This window comes from Aspergillus terreus, genomic scaffold (assembly GCF_000149615.1).
Source record: "Aspergillus terreus NIH2624 scaffold_15 genomic scaffold, whole genome shotgun sequence".
Lineage (NCBI taxonomy): Eukaryota > Fungi > Ascomycota > Eurotiomycetes > Eurotiales > Aspergillaceae > Aspergillus > Aspergillus terreus.
In genome coordinates, this window is record NT_165938.1 from 562,785 (window position 1) to 582,343 (window position 19,559).

The window sequence follows — 19,559 nt, forward strand, 5'->3', positions numbered from 1 at the left end:
GACGGCCCCTGCCACCCCATTGTCTGCTTATTTTAGCTCGATAAAGAACTCAGATTATCTGCGACGTGTGTAACAGCCCGTTCTCGCCGTCCCCACTCTCTCATCCCTGTCATGGTCACGACTCTCGCCGGTTCTTGTCTCGTCTGCTAGCTTCTGGCGGCTGTTCCCTCCAAACTCCCATCTGGACCCCCACGACTTTTCCGATCATGGCCTACTATGACGAATCGGGAGGCGACTCCCAGCCTTATGGAAGACCTCCCAAATCCTATGAAGGCGGAATTTTAGGACCGCGACGTCCGCGTACGTTCGCATCTCGCCCTACGTTGGCATTTCTTTGTCTACCAGTTCACCCAGCTAACCTCGCATTGCTAGGACTCGTCACCGATTATGGCTCGTCTCTCGTACAGTGGATGCGCACGCGACGACCGCGATACAAAGGAGGTCATCGGATGGAGACGGAAAGACCCAGCGCGAGCTACGTCGTGGATGTAAGCTTCCATCCAATGCTTTAATATCAGTGTGGAAGTGAGCTAACGGAACTGTTGTTGGATAGATGCTCCCTCCTTTGGCTCGAGTGCATTCCCCAGCGGACACTATCCCCGTGCGACATTTACATCAGTCAATCGGTAAATCAAAAAAACCGATCACAGTGGTCAGATGGACACCAGAGGGAAGACGTCTTTTGACCGGCGGACATACGGGAGAGTTCATGCTATGGAATGGAACGGCGTTCAATTTTGAAACCGTCATGGATGTACGTGATCCTGGATCTTCTGCAGGGACCATCAGTCTTGCTGATTTTGTGAACAGGCCCACTACGACCAATTGCAAGCGGGTGTCACCTCGATATCTTGGTCCCACAGTCACGACTGGCTGATTTCGGGAGGACAGAAGGGAGATATCAAATATTGGCGTCCGAACTTCAACAACGTCGAAACGATTGATGATGCGCATCACGATGCAGTCCGCGATCTCGCATGGTCTCCCAGCGACACAAAATTCCTCTCCGCGTCTGATGACACCACGCTGAAGATCTTCGATTTCACCTCTCGAACTGCGGATACCATTCTGACTGGCCACAACTGGGATGTCAAATCTTGCGATTGGCACCCCACCAAGGGCTTGTTGGTTTCCGGCTCGAAAGATCACCAGGTCAAATTCTGGGACCCTCGAACCACAAGATGTTTGACTACGCTGCACAGCCACAAGAATACCGTGACAACTACCCGATTTTCGCGAGTGAATAGCAATCTTCTGGCGACCTCGTCGCGCGACCAGACGGCCAGGGTATTTGATTTGCGTATGATGCGTGACATCTGCATTCTTCGGGGTCATGAAAAGCCGGTCTCTTCTCTTACGTGGCATCCTATCCACAGCACGCTCATCTCCACCGGCAGTGAAGACGGGTCGCTATACCATTATCTACTCGATGAACCTAACGTGCCGTCGGGGCAGGTCCCTACGATCGCACCATACAATAGTACAGACCCCACGACCACCCCGGCCCAGGTCATCTATCCTGCTCATCGCATCCAGTATGCACACAGTGCGACAATTTGGTCATTGGATTGGCATCCGCTTGGTCACATTCTTGCATCTGGCTCTAAAGACAATTTCACACGGTTCTGGTCTCGTGCGCGACCAGGTGAGACGAGCTACATGAAGGACCGATTCCACATCGGCGAAGAAGCCGCAGAAGCTCAAGGAACTTGGAATAGAGGCTTTGGCAAACGACAAATGCGTGAAGAGGAGGAACAGGAGCTTCAGGACGAGGCCGAGAGCCTTGTCGACCAGAAGAAATCCGCCGGTTCCTTTCTCCCTGGAATTCAGATCGCACCTCCTGGCAGCGGGCCTCAGCAAGATGGGATGGGCTCTCAACTGCTTCCGGGCATTGGCGCGCCACAGCCTCCTCCGCAGGCTGGAATGCCAGCTTCTATGCCTCCGATGGATCCCAGCCGTCTGGCTGCCCTCTTGTCTTCGCAACCACCACCCCAAGCAAACAACTTCCCACCAAACACTGGACTCCCCGGGTTCCCTCTGCTTCCTGCATTGTCGGGCACACCGCCGGCGAACCTGGACCTCGCCGAACTACAGAAGCAGCTTCTCTCCCAGGGGATCTCCCTGCCACAAGGCTTCCCCCAAAACTTCCCCGCTATGCCCCAAATGGGTGCTGGCGGTCTTCCTGGCTTACAGGGAGGTGGGACGCCCAATAACCGCTTTGGAAGATAATTCTGGGCTACTGTGCGGTTGTTGAATTTTCTGGAGGTGACTGGCGTATGGGGGCGATTTGGAGGGCGTGTATTTATAGCGACACCAGTTTTCAGGATGTGATACGGGCGTGGCTAGTAGATATCTGGGCTGCAATTACGTCGCCGCAGGTTGTAGCTGCTGGCGACATGTTAATGAATCCATCACAGACCACCCTGCATGGGAAAGCTAGAAAGTATGAGCACTAGCACGTTGATGCCACCCCATATCATGGGGATCCATGTTGACATTCGAAAATTCCCCGCTTCGTAGACGCTCCCGAGACTGGTATTATATCAGTAGCAGTTCGTCATGGGCCATTAAGGACTTGAAAAACCACTCACACGGCCCCAATAATGCTCCCGGCCAATAGTGCCTCTAAACATCCGATGACAATATAGACGACCGGAATAGCTAGGGAGATGCGCCATGTGCGGCATTGCATAGCCACAGCCCAAGCTGCGACAGCTGCATGAGTGGCAGAGTAGAAAATCAAAGTCCAGTATAGTGTAAATCGACAGATGTCACTGGTATAATAGAGGTAGAAAGCCGTGGTATGTGGTCGCGGAAATGGATCATAAAGCGACGGGAACGCAGGTGTTTGGTAATTGATTGGGACCCGGACGTTGGCCATTGTGCGCAAGCTCGTCGCCTCGTCAACGGAGGCGGTGTTGCGATGAAGAGTGATGTAGCATGGTACCTATTCCGAGGCTATTTGAACTGATGGGAAGAACCGACGAGGTTGTTATGCGCGTGTTGGTTGTTGGCATCGTCGGAACTAAAGGTGGCCAAGACCCACGGAAATCGGAATGGGAGCTCTCTGTTTGCATTGTTTGCTGGTGTCGCTGCTAACCTCGGCAGGTGATCTGGGGTTCTCCGCGGTAAGACAAGATAACCTGCGCCGGACTAGTACTACACCTCCCCTCCCCTGATACTACCGTCTCTCCACTTGTCTTCCATGCTCCTGTCGTGAACCGCGCATTGGTAGCTGCTTTTCACTATGGCTACGGAGCGCTCTTTAGGGGCCCTCTTGCGGTCCCTTCAGTCCCCGTCGGCTGATCTCCAGGATGCATTTACGTGCGTATTGTTCATCTCCGCTCGTCGGCCCAGCCCCATCCACTGACACCAGTCGAACAGCTTGCTCCCTACTGCCACGAGCCTGTTGTCCGTCCTAGGAAACCCGTTGAACTTGAGTCTATTATCGTCACAGCTGCTAGCAGCACCAGCAATATGGGATCACCCGGTCGACCTGAACGCCTGTCGGAAGATCATCAGCGTCTTCAACTCTGCCGCCATGGCAATCCTTCAGAACGAGGCATCGGACGACCCACGGATACCCTACGGTCGGCCACGAAAAATCGAACGCGAAGCATGGGTCAAGGCAGTTGTCAGCGGAGCAGACGACAAGTCCCCGCGGTGGAGGCATCTGTTACTCATCGGTGGAATCCTGCTGGGGTTTGAGGGACAGAATCGCCAAGGTCTGCCTTGGAATGTTCGCAAGAAGCTTGAATCCGCGCTGGTGACGGCCGCCGAACTAGCTCTGCAGGAGCTGAACCCTCAGAATCCGATTGAAGGACTCTGTGTTACTATGGTCTTGAACTACTCCTTTGAACTATTGTCGGATTTCGAGCGCACTAAGCTCGATTATGACCGCTTGTTGCCGGTCATGATCGATGCGATCTACATTTCACCAGAGGGCCTGGAAGGTGGCTACTTCCTCGGCACTGTTGATAAGGATATTGTTGAAGGCCCTGCGAAGCGATTTCAGTGGTCCGCGCAGTCCGACACCTTCATGCGGGTGACAGCTATCTCCTCAAGTCCGCTAGTGTCTGCTTTGGGTCCGCTGTCTCGGCTCACAGCGCACGCGGTCGAGAACGCCCAGAATCCAAGACTCGTCGCGAAATCGGTCGACACTATTGCCGACTTTGTGCGTACGCTCATGGTGCAGTGGCGCCAAAACAAGCTGTCGGAGGTGGATAGGGCAGAGGAAGCGGAATTTCTGGACGCCGAATCACTAAAGAACACCATCCCCAGTCTCTGGAGACTGCTTCGTAACACCTTGTATTCTGCGGTGATTGTGCTTCGAGCTGTTTTGGGGAGGGTGCTCAACGACCCTGTATTAGCAGCCAACCAAAGTGAGTGCAGTCGAGTCATCGAACCACCCAATCGCAATACTGACGGACAGCCAGGCGCACCTTTTCTCTCGATGCAATCCCTGCACATACTCCGAAACCTGTATTTCATATCATCTCGCATCGGACCCAACTCCTCCTCTCAACATATGTTCGTTACGTTGACGGCCGTGGATATCCTTTCGCAGTATCCCGACCTCACCGAGAACTTCCTCAGGAGCATCAAGCCGAACGAACTTTGTCAGATTCCGGCACATCCTCTCGAACGGACTCTGGATTTGTTCTTCCTGAACACAGCGGAGCTGTTCACTACCGTCCTCTCCTCCAAATTCAGCGAAGAACTTCTCATATCCGCTGCCAGTCCTTATCTCCCCGCCGGCGGGAACAACCATCTCCTGGAGATCTTTGAGGCGGCGCATAGTGTGGTTCTTGCTGTATTTGCAATTCCGGAGAACGCTGCACTCGCTGCCAAGCATCTACCTTTCTATATCGACAACCTTTTCGCGGTGAGTATTCTAGCCACTCGGCTCAATGACCCTGCTGATTGTTAATAGGTATTCCCTCAAAACCTCTCCATTCGTCAATTCCGTCTTGCTTTCAAGACCGTGCTCCAAGTTACTGCTCCTCCCTCGCCCATCGCAAACAAACAGCGACTTCTCCCATCGATCCTCCTCGAAGTCCTCTACGACCGCGCGCTGCATGCGCCCACGGACCCCCTGCCACCGTCAGCCCAGGGAGGCACCGACGCCAACATGGGCCAGACAACACCTCTTTCAGAGCAGGCGGCCTTGACTATGTCCTTGATCGACGGCCTTTGTTTCCTGCGTGTCGAGGATCTGGAAGAGTGGCTTCCGTTGGCAGCCAACCTGATCAACACCATCCGCGAGCCGGAGATGCGTCATGCCTGTGTTGAGCGCTTCTGGGACGCACTAAGCAACGGCGAAATGGACGTGGAGCGCGCCCATTACTGTGTCACTTGGTGGAGCACCAAAGGTGGTCGTGAGCTCATTTTGTTTGGCAACGAGCCAGACAACGCGGAGACGGACAATGCCCAGGGCGCGTATATGAGCGGCGCCGTGGGTGCCGTTGCCCCCGAAAGAAGCTCTAAGCTTTAGAATGATTCCTTTCCTTTGTACATTTGAGCTGGTCCGTTAGTGGCTTCGCATCTGGGGTGCGACCCCACGGCGTTTGGTGCAGCATTCGATACCATGAGCGATTACAGCATAGTCAAGCAGTTAGAATTAAGGTACTTAAATTCAAGTCTATACACGTCTGAACAGCAATAGTACGTATATGTACTAGTAGAGAGCGATCACCGAATACCGGGAATCCCAACCCAAGTTCTCTTCCTGTATTTCTCGTACTCCTCGCCAAAGAACGCGACCAGGAACCTCTCTTCGCCTGCAAAACCACATTAGCACAATTCTCTCACCCATCTAGCGAAGGAACCAACATACGGATAATCCGACTGTGAAAGAACTTCCACAGTACAACAGCATACCCAGCCAGACACACCGCATTCCCCAGTACCAACTGCGTGCCCATCCCCCACCAAAAGAACCCAAAGTAGCTCGGATGCCGCAGCACCGCATACACCCCGTGGCTAACGAGCATGTGGCCGTCCTTCCGCTCCACCTGCACCGTGTGGTTGAAGTTGCTGCCCGCCTGCGCCATCGCGACCGTCCGCACCACCTGCCCCAGCACCATCAGCGCAACCCCGACCACTACCTGCACCTTGACGCCGCCGACCGCGCCCGTCCACGCGAAGTAGCTGCTCGTCGGCCAGAGCCCCCAGCCCAGGAGACACTCCGCGACGGCGGACAGGTGCGCGGCATTGTAGGCCCAACCGTTGGACGAGAGCAGGAATGCGGACACCGATGCGTGGCGGGTGTTGTACGCCGCTGTTACGTAGTACTCGAGGAAGTGAAAGACGCTCAGCGCGGCGAGGAAGAACGGGACGCGCCAGAGGGGTGTGGAGGTGAGGAGGACGAGGATGAGAGTGAGGGAGACGGAGAGGCCGAGGGTTGTGCCGATTAGGAAGGCCCGCAGCGAGATGCCCGAGAGGGATTTCTTGCCCCCTGGGTAGTTGGAGGCGTCGAGGGCTGTTGTCGGTGGGTTGGGCATCGTGGTGGATGATGGGTTGGGGCGAGGACGCCAGGTGGTCGTGTCAATGGAGGAGTTTGTGGACATTGGGACGAAGATTGAGGAGCTGGGGAGTGGAGGGAGTCTTGCTTATGGAGGAGACATGGCGTAGAGAGGGATTTATACTCTGTATGGGTTGGCAGAGGAGAGGGAGATAATAGGTGATGAACAATAGAGGGTTGCGGGAGAACAATATTAATGTCCGAGAGAGCTGTTCTCCCGCTTTCACCGATGCGGTTAGTTCCGGTCCTGTCAGATTCTATTGAGTACATAAACGTCGCACTGATTGTAATAATGGAACAATTAGATATAATAAGAGAATAAATGATGAAAGCTGTTCGGAACAAACTAGGTATCTCTTATACTTTATCCACTGGATGCGATTGTTCGCTGGAGATGGACGTCCCGACTGAAGAGCTGCCCTTTCACTCTTATCATTGATGACGATCGCTTCTCCTGTCGGAAAACACGATGATTATCTACTAGGTAGTTACCTAGGCTCAGATGGAGCTTCGGAGTTCACGCGGGGTCTGGAGGGGTCTGTTCTTTTATATATATACTGCGGCTCGGGTTGCGGGGTTGTCCCGCGAGCTCCTCGTCATTCGGCTTTGGATTACATCCCACAAGAATATGTCACACGAAGAAATGGATCTCTCAGAAGCTGGACTGCAGCTTAATCGCGAAAGGATGAGCCGAGGGGAACTCTATTACGCATTCACCCCCGATCTCATCGCCGCACGAGCTCGTTGCGTACGGGCGTGTCGCCGATTCAATGCAGCGGAGGATGTCTCTCGCCGGCGTCTGGTAGAACTATGGAAAGAGTGAGTCGCTGTCAGCGCTGCCGACCACATTGTGGACCTCCCCTATGTCGTGCCTTTAACACAATCCCAGCATCATTCAGGATACTACACCTTTGCCTCCCCCAAAGGACGACCCAACGGAGGATGAAGCCCAGCTGCGGCGGGAGCCCTGGGTTGACGGCCCCATTCGTATGGACTACGGGTATAACGTGCGGGTCGGGGAAGGCACGTACATCAATTCCAACTGTGTCATCATTGATACCTGTAAGGTGAATATTGGGGCTCGGGTGCTCTTCGGCCCCAATGTACACCTGTACAGCGGGACGCACCCCGTGGACCCTCACATCCGCAACGGCTTCGAGGGCCCGGAGACAGGCAAGGAAATCAACATCGGGGATGATTGTTGGATTGCGGGGAACGTGACCATCTTGCCTGGAGTGACGGTCGGGAATGGGTCTACGGTTGGGGCGGGAAGTGTAGTCACAAAGGTATGATTGTGTTGATTGGTATGCGTATGGTCGATTCTGATTGACGCTCGATGCAGGATGTCCCTCCGTATCATGTTGTTGCGGGTAACCCGGCCAAGATTATCCGGAAGATTGAGACTTCAACGAGCTCGTGATTGTCGGGTTGATGTGCATTTACATTTGGCTATGGTGGGCTGTATAGAAAGTAAGGATCAAGATCTAAATCTTTCGTGATATTGCGGTTCAGCCCGTGAGACCATGAGCCGGACTCGTAGTACAGACCCTGGTTTGGAACTAGACTCCGGGATCGACATAACAACCGTGCTTCTGTATGATGCGAGATACTGCCGAAGGAGACGCTCGTGCGGGCATTAGAGGATACGCTAGAAGGCTTGGAAGCTTCAGGTGGAGTTCGCCGCTGTTTAGAGTTGCGAGTCACCATGCAGTGCTCGAGTATATTTTGATGTCGATCCACAAGACTCACTGAGGAGAATAATCAAGCAGCGTGTCATTGTTCTGTCAGTCGGATGGAATGCTCCATCCACTCGTTGGTATGGGTGGACAATAAGAGAGTTCCCGGGGAGGATTTCCGTGGGAGCCACGGAATGCTAAACATTGCAAGACATGGAGAGACATCGGCGAGACACTCAAGGGATGGTCTGGAGTTTCTGTGGTTTTTCACAAGTGTCATCGAGACTTGTTTTATTATGTTTTATTAGATATTACCTAGACTGGCAGAACTAGTTATTACTGGTTCTATAGTGAAGCCTCACCTATAGTTCAGGTGAGGAGGATTTATTCTGGTGCCGGATATGCGACAATTGGACAATAGAACCAACAATAAGACCACGATGAATCACATGTGATAGTTAGATGTCCTCTACCGATTTCCTTTGATAAACCAATCTTACTGAATCCCCTGGGAATCGGTGGAAATTGATGTTGTTCGACGGAGCTTCTAGAGTTCCCAGTCAGCAAACACTTCCCCCCCAAGCCCCATTCAGCTGTCCGTTCTCCACCCACAACGTCAGAGCTCTTCTGCTTTCTTCTCTTCACGCGTCTCCCGGGCGATTCTCTTCGACTCTTCTTCAACTCCTCTCATCTCTCCCTCTTCTCTCTCTTTCTCTTCTCCTTCTTCCTTGATCGCTGTCGATTCATCCTGTCCGACTGATCGACAGCTGCCTGTTGCGCCCCACTCCCCTCACCACTGGATTTTCCCGCTTTGATTATTCTCCATCCTCCGTTCGCTTTCTCCGCCTCAGTACTTTTTTTTTTTTTATCCCCATCATCTCCAACATCCACTCCTTTGAGCTGCCCTCTCCCTTTGACCACCGTGTCCTACCGTCTAACCGACACTATCCCGGCACGACACCCTCCTCCTGCTGCTCTCCCCGCGTCACAGGGCCAGGAAAATGTCATGGCAGCTGCCCCGCTAGAGAGCTCTAGCACCCCGCCTGACGCTATATCGATCGACTCGACGCGTCCCTCCGGCGATTCCATGGAAGACATCGATCCTCAATCTACCCGAAAACGTCCTCGTCTCGACAGTGGCAGTGGTGCACTGGAGACTTTGTCTACCGATGACCCGTCTCGTTCTCGCACGTCCGAACCGACCCCGGATGCTCCTGCCATGACCGATAAAGAAGAGCCCCAAATTCCTTCGTCCTCCCGGCCCGCCAGCCGAGTGACAATCAACATGAAATCCCCTCCGACTGAAACCCCTGCCTCTGGCCTCGAAGATCCCTCCGACCACCCCAGTGCGACGCTTCCTGCCGCTTCCCCCGACGAGAGCGGCGCGCGGCCTTCCAACGCTATCTCGGTTTCCTCTTCGCGCACACAGAGCCCAGAGATCGAGGTCGCCGAACTCGAGGATATGGATCAGGATCCAGGTACATCAAACTGGCGATCGCTGGGCGAGGCGTTGCGGGATCCCGAGGTCGTGCAGCTCCACGAGCAACAGTCGCTAATCGACACGTTTCCCCGGCTTCGGCAGGACATAGACGCCACGGAGAACCTGGAGGAGATTGCGGCGATCCTGGAAAAAGGTATGGAATGGAGCTTCCTGTGTTATACTCGGCATGTCACTGACTGATCACCCAGGTCCTCCGCATGACTCGACGGTCTTTTTCGCGGTCAAAACATGGCTTGAGGATGTCGCGCATAATTTGGACCAACTGTCGTATGCGGTGCTGCTGGAAGACAGGGCGTTCTGGGAAGGTGTTCCACTGCTGACCGAGAGTCTGCTCCGCCGAACGTACGTGCTCGTTATAACACTGTCCGGCTGCACAAAACTGACAATTTGCGATAGACAAGACTTCCAGGTCGATGGCAACCAGGATCTTTGGATATTATTAGAGGAGTTTTTCCTCAGCCATGCTCAAATCACGATCCACATGATGTGCCTGGATGTCATCATTCTGCGACAATTAGCCGAAGAACCGGAACTCCCAGTGCCTGATTTATTCTCAAGGGGCTACTTGTCATCACTCGGCTGGACATTACAGCTAACCGCCATTCCTCTGTTCCGTGCTATGGAGCGATTTCATGGGCCCGGTGTTGGGAATCTAGTCGTTCGACTGGGTGATCAGCTTCTGGTGCCTCCCTTCAACCTCATCAAACGGCTAGCTGATCTTGCCCTCTATATACTGGCCCTCGTCCCACGGGAACCCCAGTTGTCGTCGCCTCTAGGATCGATAGTGACGACGCTACACAATCTGGCGGAGTCGTGGAGTGAGCGGAAGAAATTCGAAGTGGATGAAACCACAGCAGACTCCTCCCCAGCCTACTTGGAATTTGCGAAAGCAGCCTACGACTTGATCCGGGTTATTGACGACAAGTACCAGGCGCATATCACTAAAAAATCGCCGTGGGTCTCCAGCGATGTCAGTGAGTCGATGATTCGTGTCATATCTTGGTTCTATCTTTGCCTGTGCCATTGCGACTCGACGTTTGTACAGCAAATTGCCCAGGATCTTTCGATCGGCCTGCCAGAGAATATACCTGTGGACACATACCCATCCATCCTCTACTACGGTTGGAAGTTCATGACCCTAAAGAAGCATATTACTGAGGGTCGTATGGAGCTCAGAGTCCACGGGATAGAGTCCATGCAAATGGAACTAGTCAACGTGTGGAGACAGCATATTCAGCATAATCCCGCTGGCACCGAGGACCCAGTTGTTCAATACCTCCTGGGATTCCTGAGGGAAAATGAAATTCTTCAGTACATTGTGGGGGTCGACTCTCATCCTCAGTTGATCAGCAGGAGTGGAAACATTCTTGGTTTCTTGGTTGTTACTTCGACATATACAGATGCTGACACAGACATCATCTGGAAGACGGTTACGGAAAGTCCGGACGCCAGAATGGTGTCTGAAGTGTTAGGGATGCTCACTAGAACGTTCAGTATGCACGTTTCGTCTTCTCCAGCTTTGCTCTATCTGTGCGCCAAAGTATTGGACCTTCCGCTTTTCCGGTTCGATCCCCGGATGGTGGAGTTCTGTGAGCAACTTCTTCACCATGTTCGCGACAAGCATGGGGATGAGTCAGATGTAGATGCCATCCCACTACGTCTATGTGTCCGTCTAATTCGAGAGAGTGCTGCGGCCGAGGATATCAGCGTCGAACAGAAGGCGCTTGTCCAGAAGTTTGCCAGCACGCAACTGAGCCTGTTCATGAATGTTGGGCTCAGTGAAATGGATAAGATGGAGACATATGAGCGTTGCATCCAAGATGTTGCTGAAATGAACCAGTTCGTTGTCGGCAGCATTCAAGCTTTGAATGCGTTACTTCCTCCGCACGACTCCCAGGAAATACAGAGACTGGCTATGGATTTCGACTTAGCGCGCTTGGTGATCGCTGAATTAGCCCATACCGTGGAAACGAACAAGACGGACTTCAGTGACCCATTTTCTAAGAATGGATTTCTATCGCGCATTCAACTGCTGGCCCGCGTCATTGATAAGGTCCCTGAGTACATTACCGAGGACCTAAGCGACTTGCTCTGGTGGAAGATCTTCATGTCGAAGACACTCGTCCCATTTGGCAGAAGAGCCTTATGGGATACGTTGTGTGGTCTCACCAGTCACGGAGGCAAGAGAAACCCGTTCATTGAGCGTTGCATTCACAGCTATCTCCCCAAAGTGTCTCCATCTGACTACTCTCCCGATGTCCTCGCCTTTGCTAAGCAAACCATCAACTACGAAGTGCGTTTCGATCCCCCGCCGGTAGTGGACGAGAATGAGGTGATATCAGTTCCGGGTATTGAACGCATATGGACGTTCATTTTGACTGCTCCACCGGGTTCGATCGAGACGGATGCAACCAGATTCGCTATAGAGATCTACCTTGACCATGGTATGATCCGTCGGTCGCCGAAATCAGCTATCGAGGCCACCCATATCGCACTAGTCGACCGCTGCGTAGATCAGCTGAAATCTGCCGCATCCAAGCTGAAGTCATCAGATACCGATTCCATGAATGAGACTAGCGCGGACGAACTACGATTCAGTCGTTCCCTGCTCTTTCTCCGCCAATTTCTCCAAGGCCTGCGGAGCCGTCCCCAGTACAGCCCCCCGCAAGGGCCACCCCCTGGGCTGCCTGGTAAAGGCGATCTCGTTGACATTCGTTACCAAGCCTTTGATGGCAATGGGCAGTCAACAGTTAGGTCATTGCGCATCGGCGATCTATCTACAGCTGCCGAGCTGGTTGAGAAATTTGCCCAGCTTACAGGATTCTCCAAGTTTAACACAATCTTCGCTGGACGACGAGTAAACCTACTTGAGAATCCTAACCTGACTGTTCGAGAATTGAAACTTACCTCTGGATTGGTGCTGGTTCAGAAAGATCCTGACAGCCGCCAGGTGGCTCTAACAGGTCGTCGCCAGTCATTGACCCCAGTGGATTCTGAAGTTTTGAAACATTTCGACGACCTTTACGACCTTCTTGAACTTGAAGATCATCTCGCGCGAGAGGTATGTCTCTATCTTTGTCCTATGGCCATCTTGTATGTGCTGTGAGTATCTGACACCCTCTGGCAGATCTACGACTTCCTTGTCGTTTTCCCGCCCCAGGAAAGAGTCTTGCAGCTGGTCAAGTCGATAGATAAAACTGCGGACGATATGTTTCCAATGGAAAAGCCGTACAGCTTCCTCTATTCGGTGAATGCGCTTTCCACGTGCTTGAGGGAGGAAGCGTCAGAGGTAAGACCACTCGGGTGGATTATGATACAATTGTTAACACATGCCAGGCATCTCCGAACAAATCCTTCGTCGTGCATAGTATCCGTGTATTGGTTGCGGCCTTAACGCGGCCCGCAATGTCAGAGGCTCTCACAGAGTCTCCTGCGAAACTATTGTTTGCGACCAGCCTTGTAGAGTGTCTTCTTCACGCTTTTCAAGGTGAGATAGAGATCTCTAAAAATTCGAGTTCATCACACTGACTAGTGTCCAGTGAAACCAATAGCGGATGAGACGAACCTGATTCCTGACTACTCGGCTTTGGCAAAGCAGTTGCTACATCTGATAGTGCTTGCCCACAATCTACGTCCTGACCGTATATCGGAAGCCAATGTTTACAAGCTCGTATGCCACTCATTCGCCATCTTAATGGAAGCGTCAGTTTTGGACTCAGACTTCTGGACCGTGGTGAAAGAACAAGCGCGCTTTGGCCAACTGCTGTCCTCACTCCTTCTGGATGAGCCACGACAGCCAATTCGGAAAGGAATCTCAGATAACATTGCGGTGGAATGCAGTCCGTCCGCGTTGTTGAAAAAATCAGGAAAGCTGCAGGTCGACTCTGCTCAAGGGCCGGGTCAAATGGATCCTGAGCACTCTGTGAGGATCGATATTCTCGCCACAATTTGGGAGTCCTTTTTACAGAATTTCCCCCAGACCGTGGACCATGTTCATCAATGCCAGGAGTTTTTCGAGATCGCACATAGTGTGTTTCACTCTGTTGTTGAGAAGTCACCCAACGATCATGTATTAAGCGAATACCTCAAACAGTGGAGCGACATTATGTTGAGCCATCAGACAGAAGAAGTACATCTTGACGAACATACACCTGTTACTCGCGCTAATTTGTTCACAGTTCGTCGGGCGAGAGCCTATTGACCATTTGATCTTTGGGTTCTGTCGTCTCCTCAAGTCGTGTCTGGAACTCGCAGAACAGGCCAACGTGATATTGGATACATTGTTAGTTTACCTGAAAACCCCAGTGCAACCATCCAGAGATGCTGATGTCGTCTGCAGCGACTTGACTGAGAAACTGTTCGATCGTTATCTTTTCCCAGATTTCTCGAGCCGATCATCTACCCTGATCAGACCCAAGGTTCCCATCATGCACGGACAGACCCGTCAGGAACTCTACAGGATTCTCACCCTGCTCTGCAAATATGATCAGAATTATATGGGCATGGTCGATTGCCTGGAAGATATTATCCCACAAGGTCTGGATTCTCTACTCATATCGTTTTCCATACTAAACCATTCTGACTTTGTATCACATTTCAGACGAGACATACTCGCCATCTTGGTATTTTGATCGGTATAAGATGATACGATCTCCAGAAGGCTATGCCGGCCTCAAGAACCTGTCGAATACTTGCTATCTGAACTCACTCCTGACACAACTTTTCATGAATGTCGGGTTTCGTGATTTCTTGATGAAACTTGAGCTTACGGACCCAGAGTCGTCTCAGAAACTGCTTTATGAGACGAAGAAGCTCTTCGGCTATATGCAAGAGACATGGCTCAAGAGCGTTGACCCCCAAGATTTAGTTGATTCTATCAGAACCTACGACAACGAACCGGTCGACGTGACGATACAAATGGATGTCGATGAGTTCTATAACTTGTTGTTTGACAGGTGGGAAGCGCAGATCCTGGATGCGGAAGACAAGAAGAAATTCAGGTCTTTCTATGGGGGCCAGTTGGTTCAACAGATCAAGTCCAAAGAGTGCTCTCACATATCTGAGCGCCTTGAGCCGTTCTCTGCCATTCAGTGCGACATTAAAGGAAAAGCAAGCTTGGAGGAGAGCTTACAAGCTTACGTCGAAGGTGAAATCATGCAAGGAGGTAAGTAAAACGTATAAACAAATGTGGTCACCAATAACCTCCAATCCCAGATAACAAGTATTCGTGTACATCCTGTGGGCGACACGTCGATGCTGTCAAGAGGTAAGTATCGGGCATCCAATTTTCATCTTTGAGCAAATCACTGAAAACCCCTTAGAGCGTGCTTGAAGGATGTCCCTGACAATCTAATCTTCCATCTGAAACGCTTTGACTTCGACATGGTCACTATGATGCGGAGCAAGATCAATGATGAGTTCCAATTTCCGGAGCGAATTGACATGACGCCATTCAAAGTTGACTATCTCTCCAATCCCGATGGACACGTGGAAGAAGATATCTTCGAGTTAGTCGGTGTCTTAGTTCATACTGGCACTGCTGAGTCCGGCCATTACTACTCGTATATCCGCGAGAGGCCGAGTACTGGAGGTAGGGGCTCATGGGTTGAGTTCAATGACTCGGACGTGACCAGGTTCGATCAGACGAAGATTGCAGACCAGTGTTTCGGTGGATACAATGATTCCCCCAACATGCAGGTCCGGTTCAACAAGGTCTGGAATGCGTACATGTTGTTCTACCAACGCGTCTCCAGCATGGAGTCTGCGAAAGAAGCCTACCGTCCTACCGCAAACAACTTACCCGTCCACGTGCCACTGCCGGTGTCTCTTGCGAACCATATAACGTTGGAAAATGAGGTTTTCATTCGAACGTTCTGCCTCCTGGACCCCTACCACACCTTTTTTGTGCAATTTATTCTCTCCAGACTCCACGAAACAAAGCTCCAGGAGGCAGAGAGACCGAAATTGGACCGGACTGTCATTTTCATCTCGTTGGACACTTTAGAGCAGTTGGTCGCGCGGACCAAGGACACTGTGGGCCTCGATGCCATCGTGGCCGAGCTCCTGAAGGCTATAAATGAACTCCCAAAGGCCGCCCACCGAGTCCTTCAATGGATCGTGGAGAAGCCAACTGGTCTTCGAAACCTGCTACTGAGAAGCCCGCATGCGTCCATCCGCAGCAGTGCGATCAAAATTTTCATGTGCGCCTTGTCGAAACTACAAGAGCTTCGTGAAAACGCAGAGGATGGGAGCTTGGAAAAATCGAAATGGGAGCGTCGGTATTGGGAAGGATTTGAGAATGTCGTGGCTACACTTGAGAGTCTTTGGGCCACCATCCATACGTTCAGTCGCGCCTGGGATGATTACTTCGAGTTCCTACTCCTGCTTGCGAGCTTTGGAACAGAGGAAGCCGCGCTCGTCCTCAAGTACGGATTCCTTCTGAAGTGTCTAGAGATCATATGGCTAGACCGGGAAGACGCAAAGCGATTGAAGCGTCAGTATCTTGGCTATTTCAGACTTATTGAGAAGGGCCGGAGATTCTCGCACAAGAAGCTCACAGAGCTACTGGCAGTTTTGTTATCCTATATTGATCTTACGGTCTCGCCGACGCCGGATGATAAGCGACACAGTCTGCCTAACGGCAAGTACACGCTTACGGCCTCTGAGGCTAGCCTCATTCGTCCTCTGGGGAGAAGCGGAGAACTGGTTTTGTTGAAGAAAATCCTTCAGCAATACCACAGCCCCCAGGCCTGCAGGAGCCTGGTCGGCCAATTGCTGGACGCAGAGCCAGAGGCTGGTTTTTCGGAGCCAATTTGCAAGGTCCTGGAGGATGGTCTCAGAGTTGCGCCTGCAGAACTGTGCTTCCCGTTCTTGGAAGCTACATTGATCTTCTGCCGCCGAAGCCCGGACAAGGAGCGGGTCGTATCGTTGATCGACTACGTTGCAAACGGGGTCGAGACTATCAACGGCAGCGGAGGCAAAGAGCACCTGGCTTTCTTCACGGAACTCCTATCATGTCGGAATAACCAACTGAGCCTTGATGAGACTTGGTTCTTGAGTCGACTTGTGGATCGGATCCCTGACTGGGCTCCAACCTTGCTTTTATTTCCGGAAGCCGCTGTCAGAAAAATGACCACAGAGCTCTTACAGGGCATTCTGTTCACAGGCGAAGCGGGCGAGATGGGAGAAGACTGGCAACAGCGCCATTCCGACATCGCCAGGGAGCTTGTGCGAGCAAGCATTGACAGGTTAAAGAAGGCGGTTCTCACTGCTCCCGGGGGCAGCGTGGAAACAAAGACCATTGAAACGATGAAGACTGTGATCAATCATTGCCTTGCATCATACTTTGACGAGTCCGAGCAAGACCAGGAATATGTCCGACAGGCTCGTGGTATGGCTCCTTTGTCCCCATTGGCAATGGTGAATTCCCTTTTCCTCGACATTGCTAACATTGAACCTGCAGCTGAGATAGAGTCGATCGATGAACTGGCCGTTGACGTCCCAGAAGAGCTCGCTTCCGGTAAGCTTTTCGTTTCTTTTCTCTCGTTCCGTAATCTAACCCCTGGGTCCACAGACTCTGATGCTCCTTCTGCAGAAGAATGGGAAGACAATTCCATGGCGAGCGACTCGGACGTTGGTGTGGCCGGCTCTCCATAAATTCTGCCTCGGGCCAAATGAAAACACCACCCTTCAACCCGTGATTTCATCACATATGAGAGACGACTTTATGAGAAAACTATCCTGCTTTTGTTTATCCCTGGTGCACCTTCTTTGCATCCATCGGCGTTTTCCTTGTTCTTCCTACCTCAATCAGATGGGTTTGCAGTTTACTTGAATAAAATTCATGGTGCAAGCAACATTGTCTTATGACCGACCGGCTTTCAATTTACGGGTCGACGAGAGATCTGCACACTAATATGTTTTCACTGCAGGGAGTTGTGTTGGCGTTTTTCAATGCTACCCATGCTGGAATAAATAATGACACCACATGAACGGGTATTGTGAAGGAAATCCAGTTGTTACTTTTGGGGTATAGAAATTAGAAACTCCGCTGTTAGGTACCTGAGGTGATGACGCAGTTTTGTATAGAAAATTCTAGCAGTTTTCTTTTTAGCTTCGCAAAGGTATTGTACAAATAATGCTTGAGACAACACTGTTCATCATCTTAAGTGCCAGGTCGAGGTGGTAGATAGCTGTCCAGTCCTACCCACAAGAAGTTGCTTAGCGCCTGCGCTGGGAGATGTTCAACTCCTTGTCGGCTCCCAGGAGATAATTCAGACATCTTCAAACTCTTCGTCGTCCTCATCAGACTCCTCTTTCTTCACTTCGGGTTCTGTTTTGATCTTCTTCGCCGCGGGCTCGTCCGTCCCATTAGATGGCGTAGCCGCTGCCGTTTGAGGTGCACTGGTACCTGAGTCTGTATCCAGTTCCCGCTTGATACCAGTTGACGGTGCTGATGTAGGCGCATGGGCAGGAGCTCCGCCAGTGACGGCTGGAGATGCAGTGTCGCTCGCAGACACGCCCCCCACATCCTCAAACTCCTCGTCGAACTCGTCGGAATCATCCTCATCAGCACTACTTGCGTCCTCCTGCGCCTGTAGGGCCCTTTCTCGCTCCATCTCGGCATAGTACGCAGCGACTTTGTCGTCCAGAGCGTCCAACGTGGGCTTCTGGTCTTCTTCTCCCTTGATCTCCGGCTTGATGTCGACACCTGCTTCGGTCTTCACGCCGACATTACCAGCCGTGGTGGAAACAGTCGAATGCGTATGCCACACAGGCAGTGCGTTCTGCTTCTCCACCGCCGCCTTGCGGGCGGCCTCTTCGGCCTGTTCCGCGGCGCTCTTCTCCTCCGACGAGGTGAGAGAGATCTCCAACGCGGCCGAATCGGTCTTGAGGTTGCCGCGCACGGCCTCCTGCTGCTTGCTCGGCACAACGACCGCAGCGCGGGTCGGGTGGATGGCCTGGTTACGGACGACGTCGACCTTGTGGTCCCAGGCCGTGTCGAAGTCGTTCGGGGGAATCTCGACCGAGTCGATCTGCTTGAGCAGCTTAAGCATGGAGTCCAGTTGCGCCATCAGCTTGCTGTTCTTTTCGTGTCCCGTGCGGTCGATCCCCTCGGCGCCCTTGACGTCTTCCGTACGCTCCAGAATCGCTCCGCAGTTCTGGCACTCAAAGCCTTCGTCCGAGTAGAGGCTGAGCACGTCCAGCTCCGTCCATTCCGACCCACACCGCAGACAGATGTACTCCTTGCGCTCTTCGCTGGGCGTGTATTGCGCCTTGATCGTCGAGGTCAGCCGGGAGACCTTGTACTTGATCGCGTCGATGACCGGGTGCAGTGGGATGTAGTAGTATTCGCGGTTGACGGGGCGCGTTGCTCCGTCGCGGATCTCGGCGCGCGTGCTTCTGTAGGCCGCGAGGCATGGGTCAGCATCTGTCCGCTTGGGGAGAGTCCGTTAGCTGATGCTGGGCAAGCCATACACTGCGATTAGCCGGTCCTCGCGCAGCTTGGCGCATAGCTTCCGGAGGTCTTTCTGCTGCATCCCTAGGAGGAAGGCGAGATCTTCTGCATGGAGACTGTGTTGAAAAGATGCTAGGTTAGTATTGACAGCGAGCGATAGTGGCTGCGATGCGCGGGGCTGACGTACACTGAATGGATGAAGAGCGCATCCACCACGAGGATGTGGCGGGTTTCGTAAAAGGCGCGCACGACACTTCGGATCAACGTGTTGGCTAGATCCATGGTGTATCGAGGGACTAAGCTGTGCGCGGCGTGACAGTGCGATGTAGGATCAGGTGAAGAGTCGCGCAGGTGAGGGTGAGGTGTCGCACGGTGCGAAGGCGTTCGTATATGATGTTAAGC

General features: G+C 52.4%; 6 protein-coding genes across 6 annotated transcripts; 4 read left to right on the forward strand and 2 right to left on the reverse strand.

Moving 5' to 3' along the window:
• Window positions 1–206: 206 nt before the first annotated feature.
• Window positions 207–2,229, forward strand: ATEG_09677 (uncharacterized protein; the record flags this gene model as incomplete). The annotated part of the gene is made up of 4 exons (XM_001218298.1): window positions 207–300; window positions 373–488; window positions 554–754; window positions 811–2,229. The coding sequence occupies 4 exons, from the start codon at window positions 207–209 to the stop codon at window positions 2,227–2,229; spliced, it is 1,830 nt and encodes a 609-aa protein (XP_001218299.1).
• Window positions 2,230–3,247: 1,018 nt separating this feature from the next.
• On the forward strand, window positions 3,248–5,494 carry pex8 (putative peroxisomal membrane protein Pex17; the record flags this gene model as incomplete). The annotated part of the gene is made up of 4 exons (XM_001218299.1): window positions 3,248–3,324; window positions 3,385–4,382; window positions 4,437–4,885; window positions 4,934–5,494. The coding sequence occupies 4 exons, from the start codon at window positions 3,248–3,250 to the stop codon at window positions 5,492–5,494; spliced, it is 2,085 nt and encodes a 694-aa protein (XP_001218300.1).
• Window positions 5,495–5,691: 197 nt separating this feature from the next.
• ATEG_09679 (protein-S-isoprenylcysteine carboxyl O-methyltransferase) lies at window positions 5,692–6,503 on the reverse strand (the record flags this gene model as incomplete). Its single annotated transcript, XM_001218300.1, has 2 exons — window positions 5,692–5,780; window positions 5,837–6,503. 2 exons carry the CDS (start codon window positions 6,501–6,503, stop codon window positions 5,692–5,694), a joined length of 756 nt encoding a protein of 251 aa, XP_001218301.1.
• A 663-nt stretch (window positions 6,504–7,166) lies between these two features.
• ATEG_09680 (sugar O-acetyltransferase) lies at window positions 7,167–7,943 on the forward strand (the record flags this gene model as incomplete). The annotated part of the gene is made up of 3 exons (XM_001218301.1): window positions 7,167–7,342; window positions 7,413–7,809; window positions 7,866–7,943. 3 exons carry the CDS (start codon window positions 7,167–7,169, stop codon window positions 7,941–7,943), a joined length of 651 nt encoding a protein of 216 aa, XP_001218302.1.
• Window positions 7,944–9,205: 1,262 nt separating this feature from the next.
• ATEG_09681 (putative ubiquitin C-terminal hydrolase) lies at window positions 9,206–17,356 on the forward strand (the record flags this gene model as incomplete). Its single annotated transcript, XM_001218302.1, has 11 exons — window positions 9,206–9,833; window positions 9,889–10,042; window positions 10,097–12,761; window positions 12,828–12,989; window positions 13,037–13,187; window positions 13,240–13,829; window positions 13,879–14,236; window positions 14,301–14,864; window positions 15,024–17,090; window positions 17,163–17,219; window positions 17,274–17,356. The coding sequence occupies 11 exons, from the start codon at window positions 9,206–9,208 to the stop codon at window positions 17,354–17,356; spliced, it is 7,479 nt and encodes a 2,492-aa protein (XP_001218303.1).
• A 617-nt stretch (window positions 17,357–17,973) lies between these two features.
• On the reverse strand, window positions 17,974–19,439 carry ATEG_09682 (putative transcription factor TFIIE complex alpha subunit; the record flags this gene model as incomplete). The annotated part of the gene is made up of 3 exons (XM_001218303.1): window positions 17,974–19,102; window positions 19,178–19,273; window positions 19,345–19,439. The coding sequence occupies 3 exons, from the start codon at window positions 19,437–19,439 to the stop codon at window positions 17,974–17,976; spliced, it is 1,320 nt and encodes a 439-aa protein (XP_001218304.1).
• Between the last annotated feature and the right edge of the window lie 120 nt (window positions 19,440–19,559).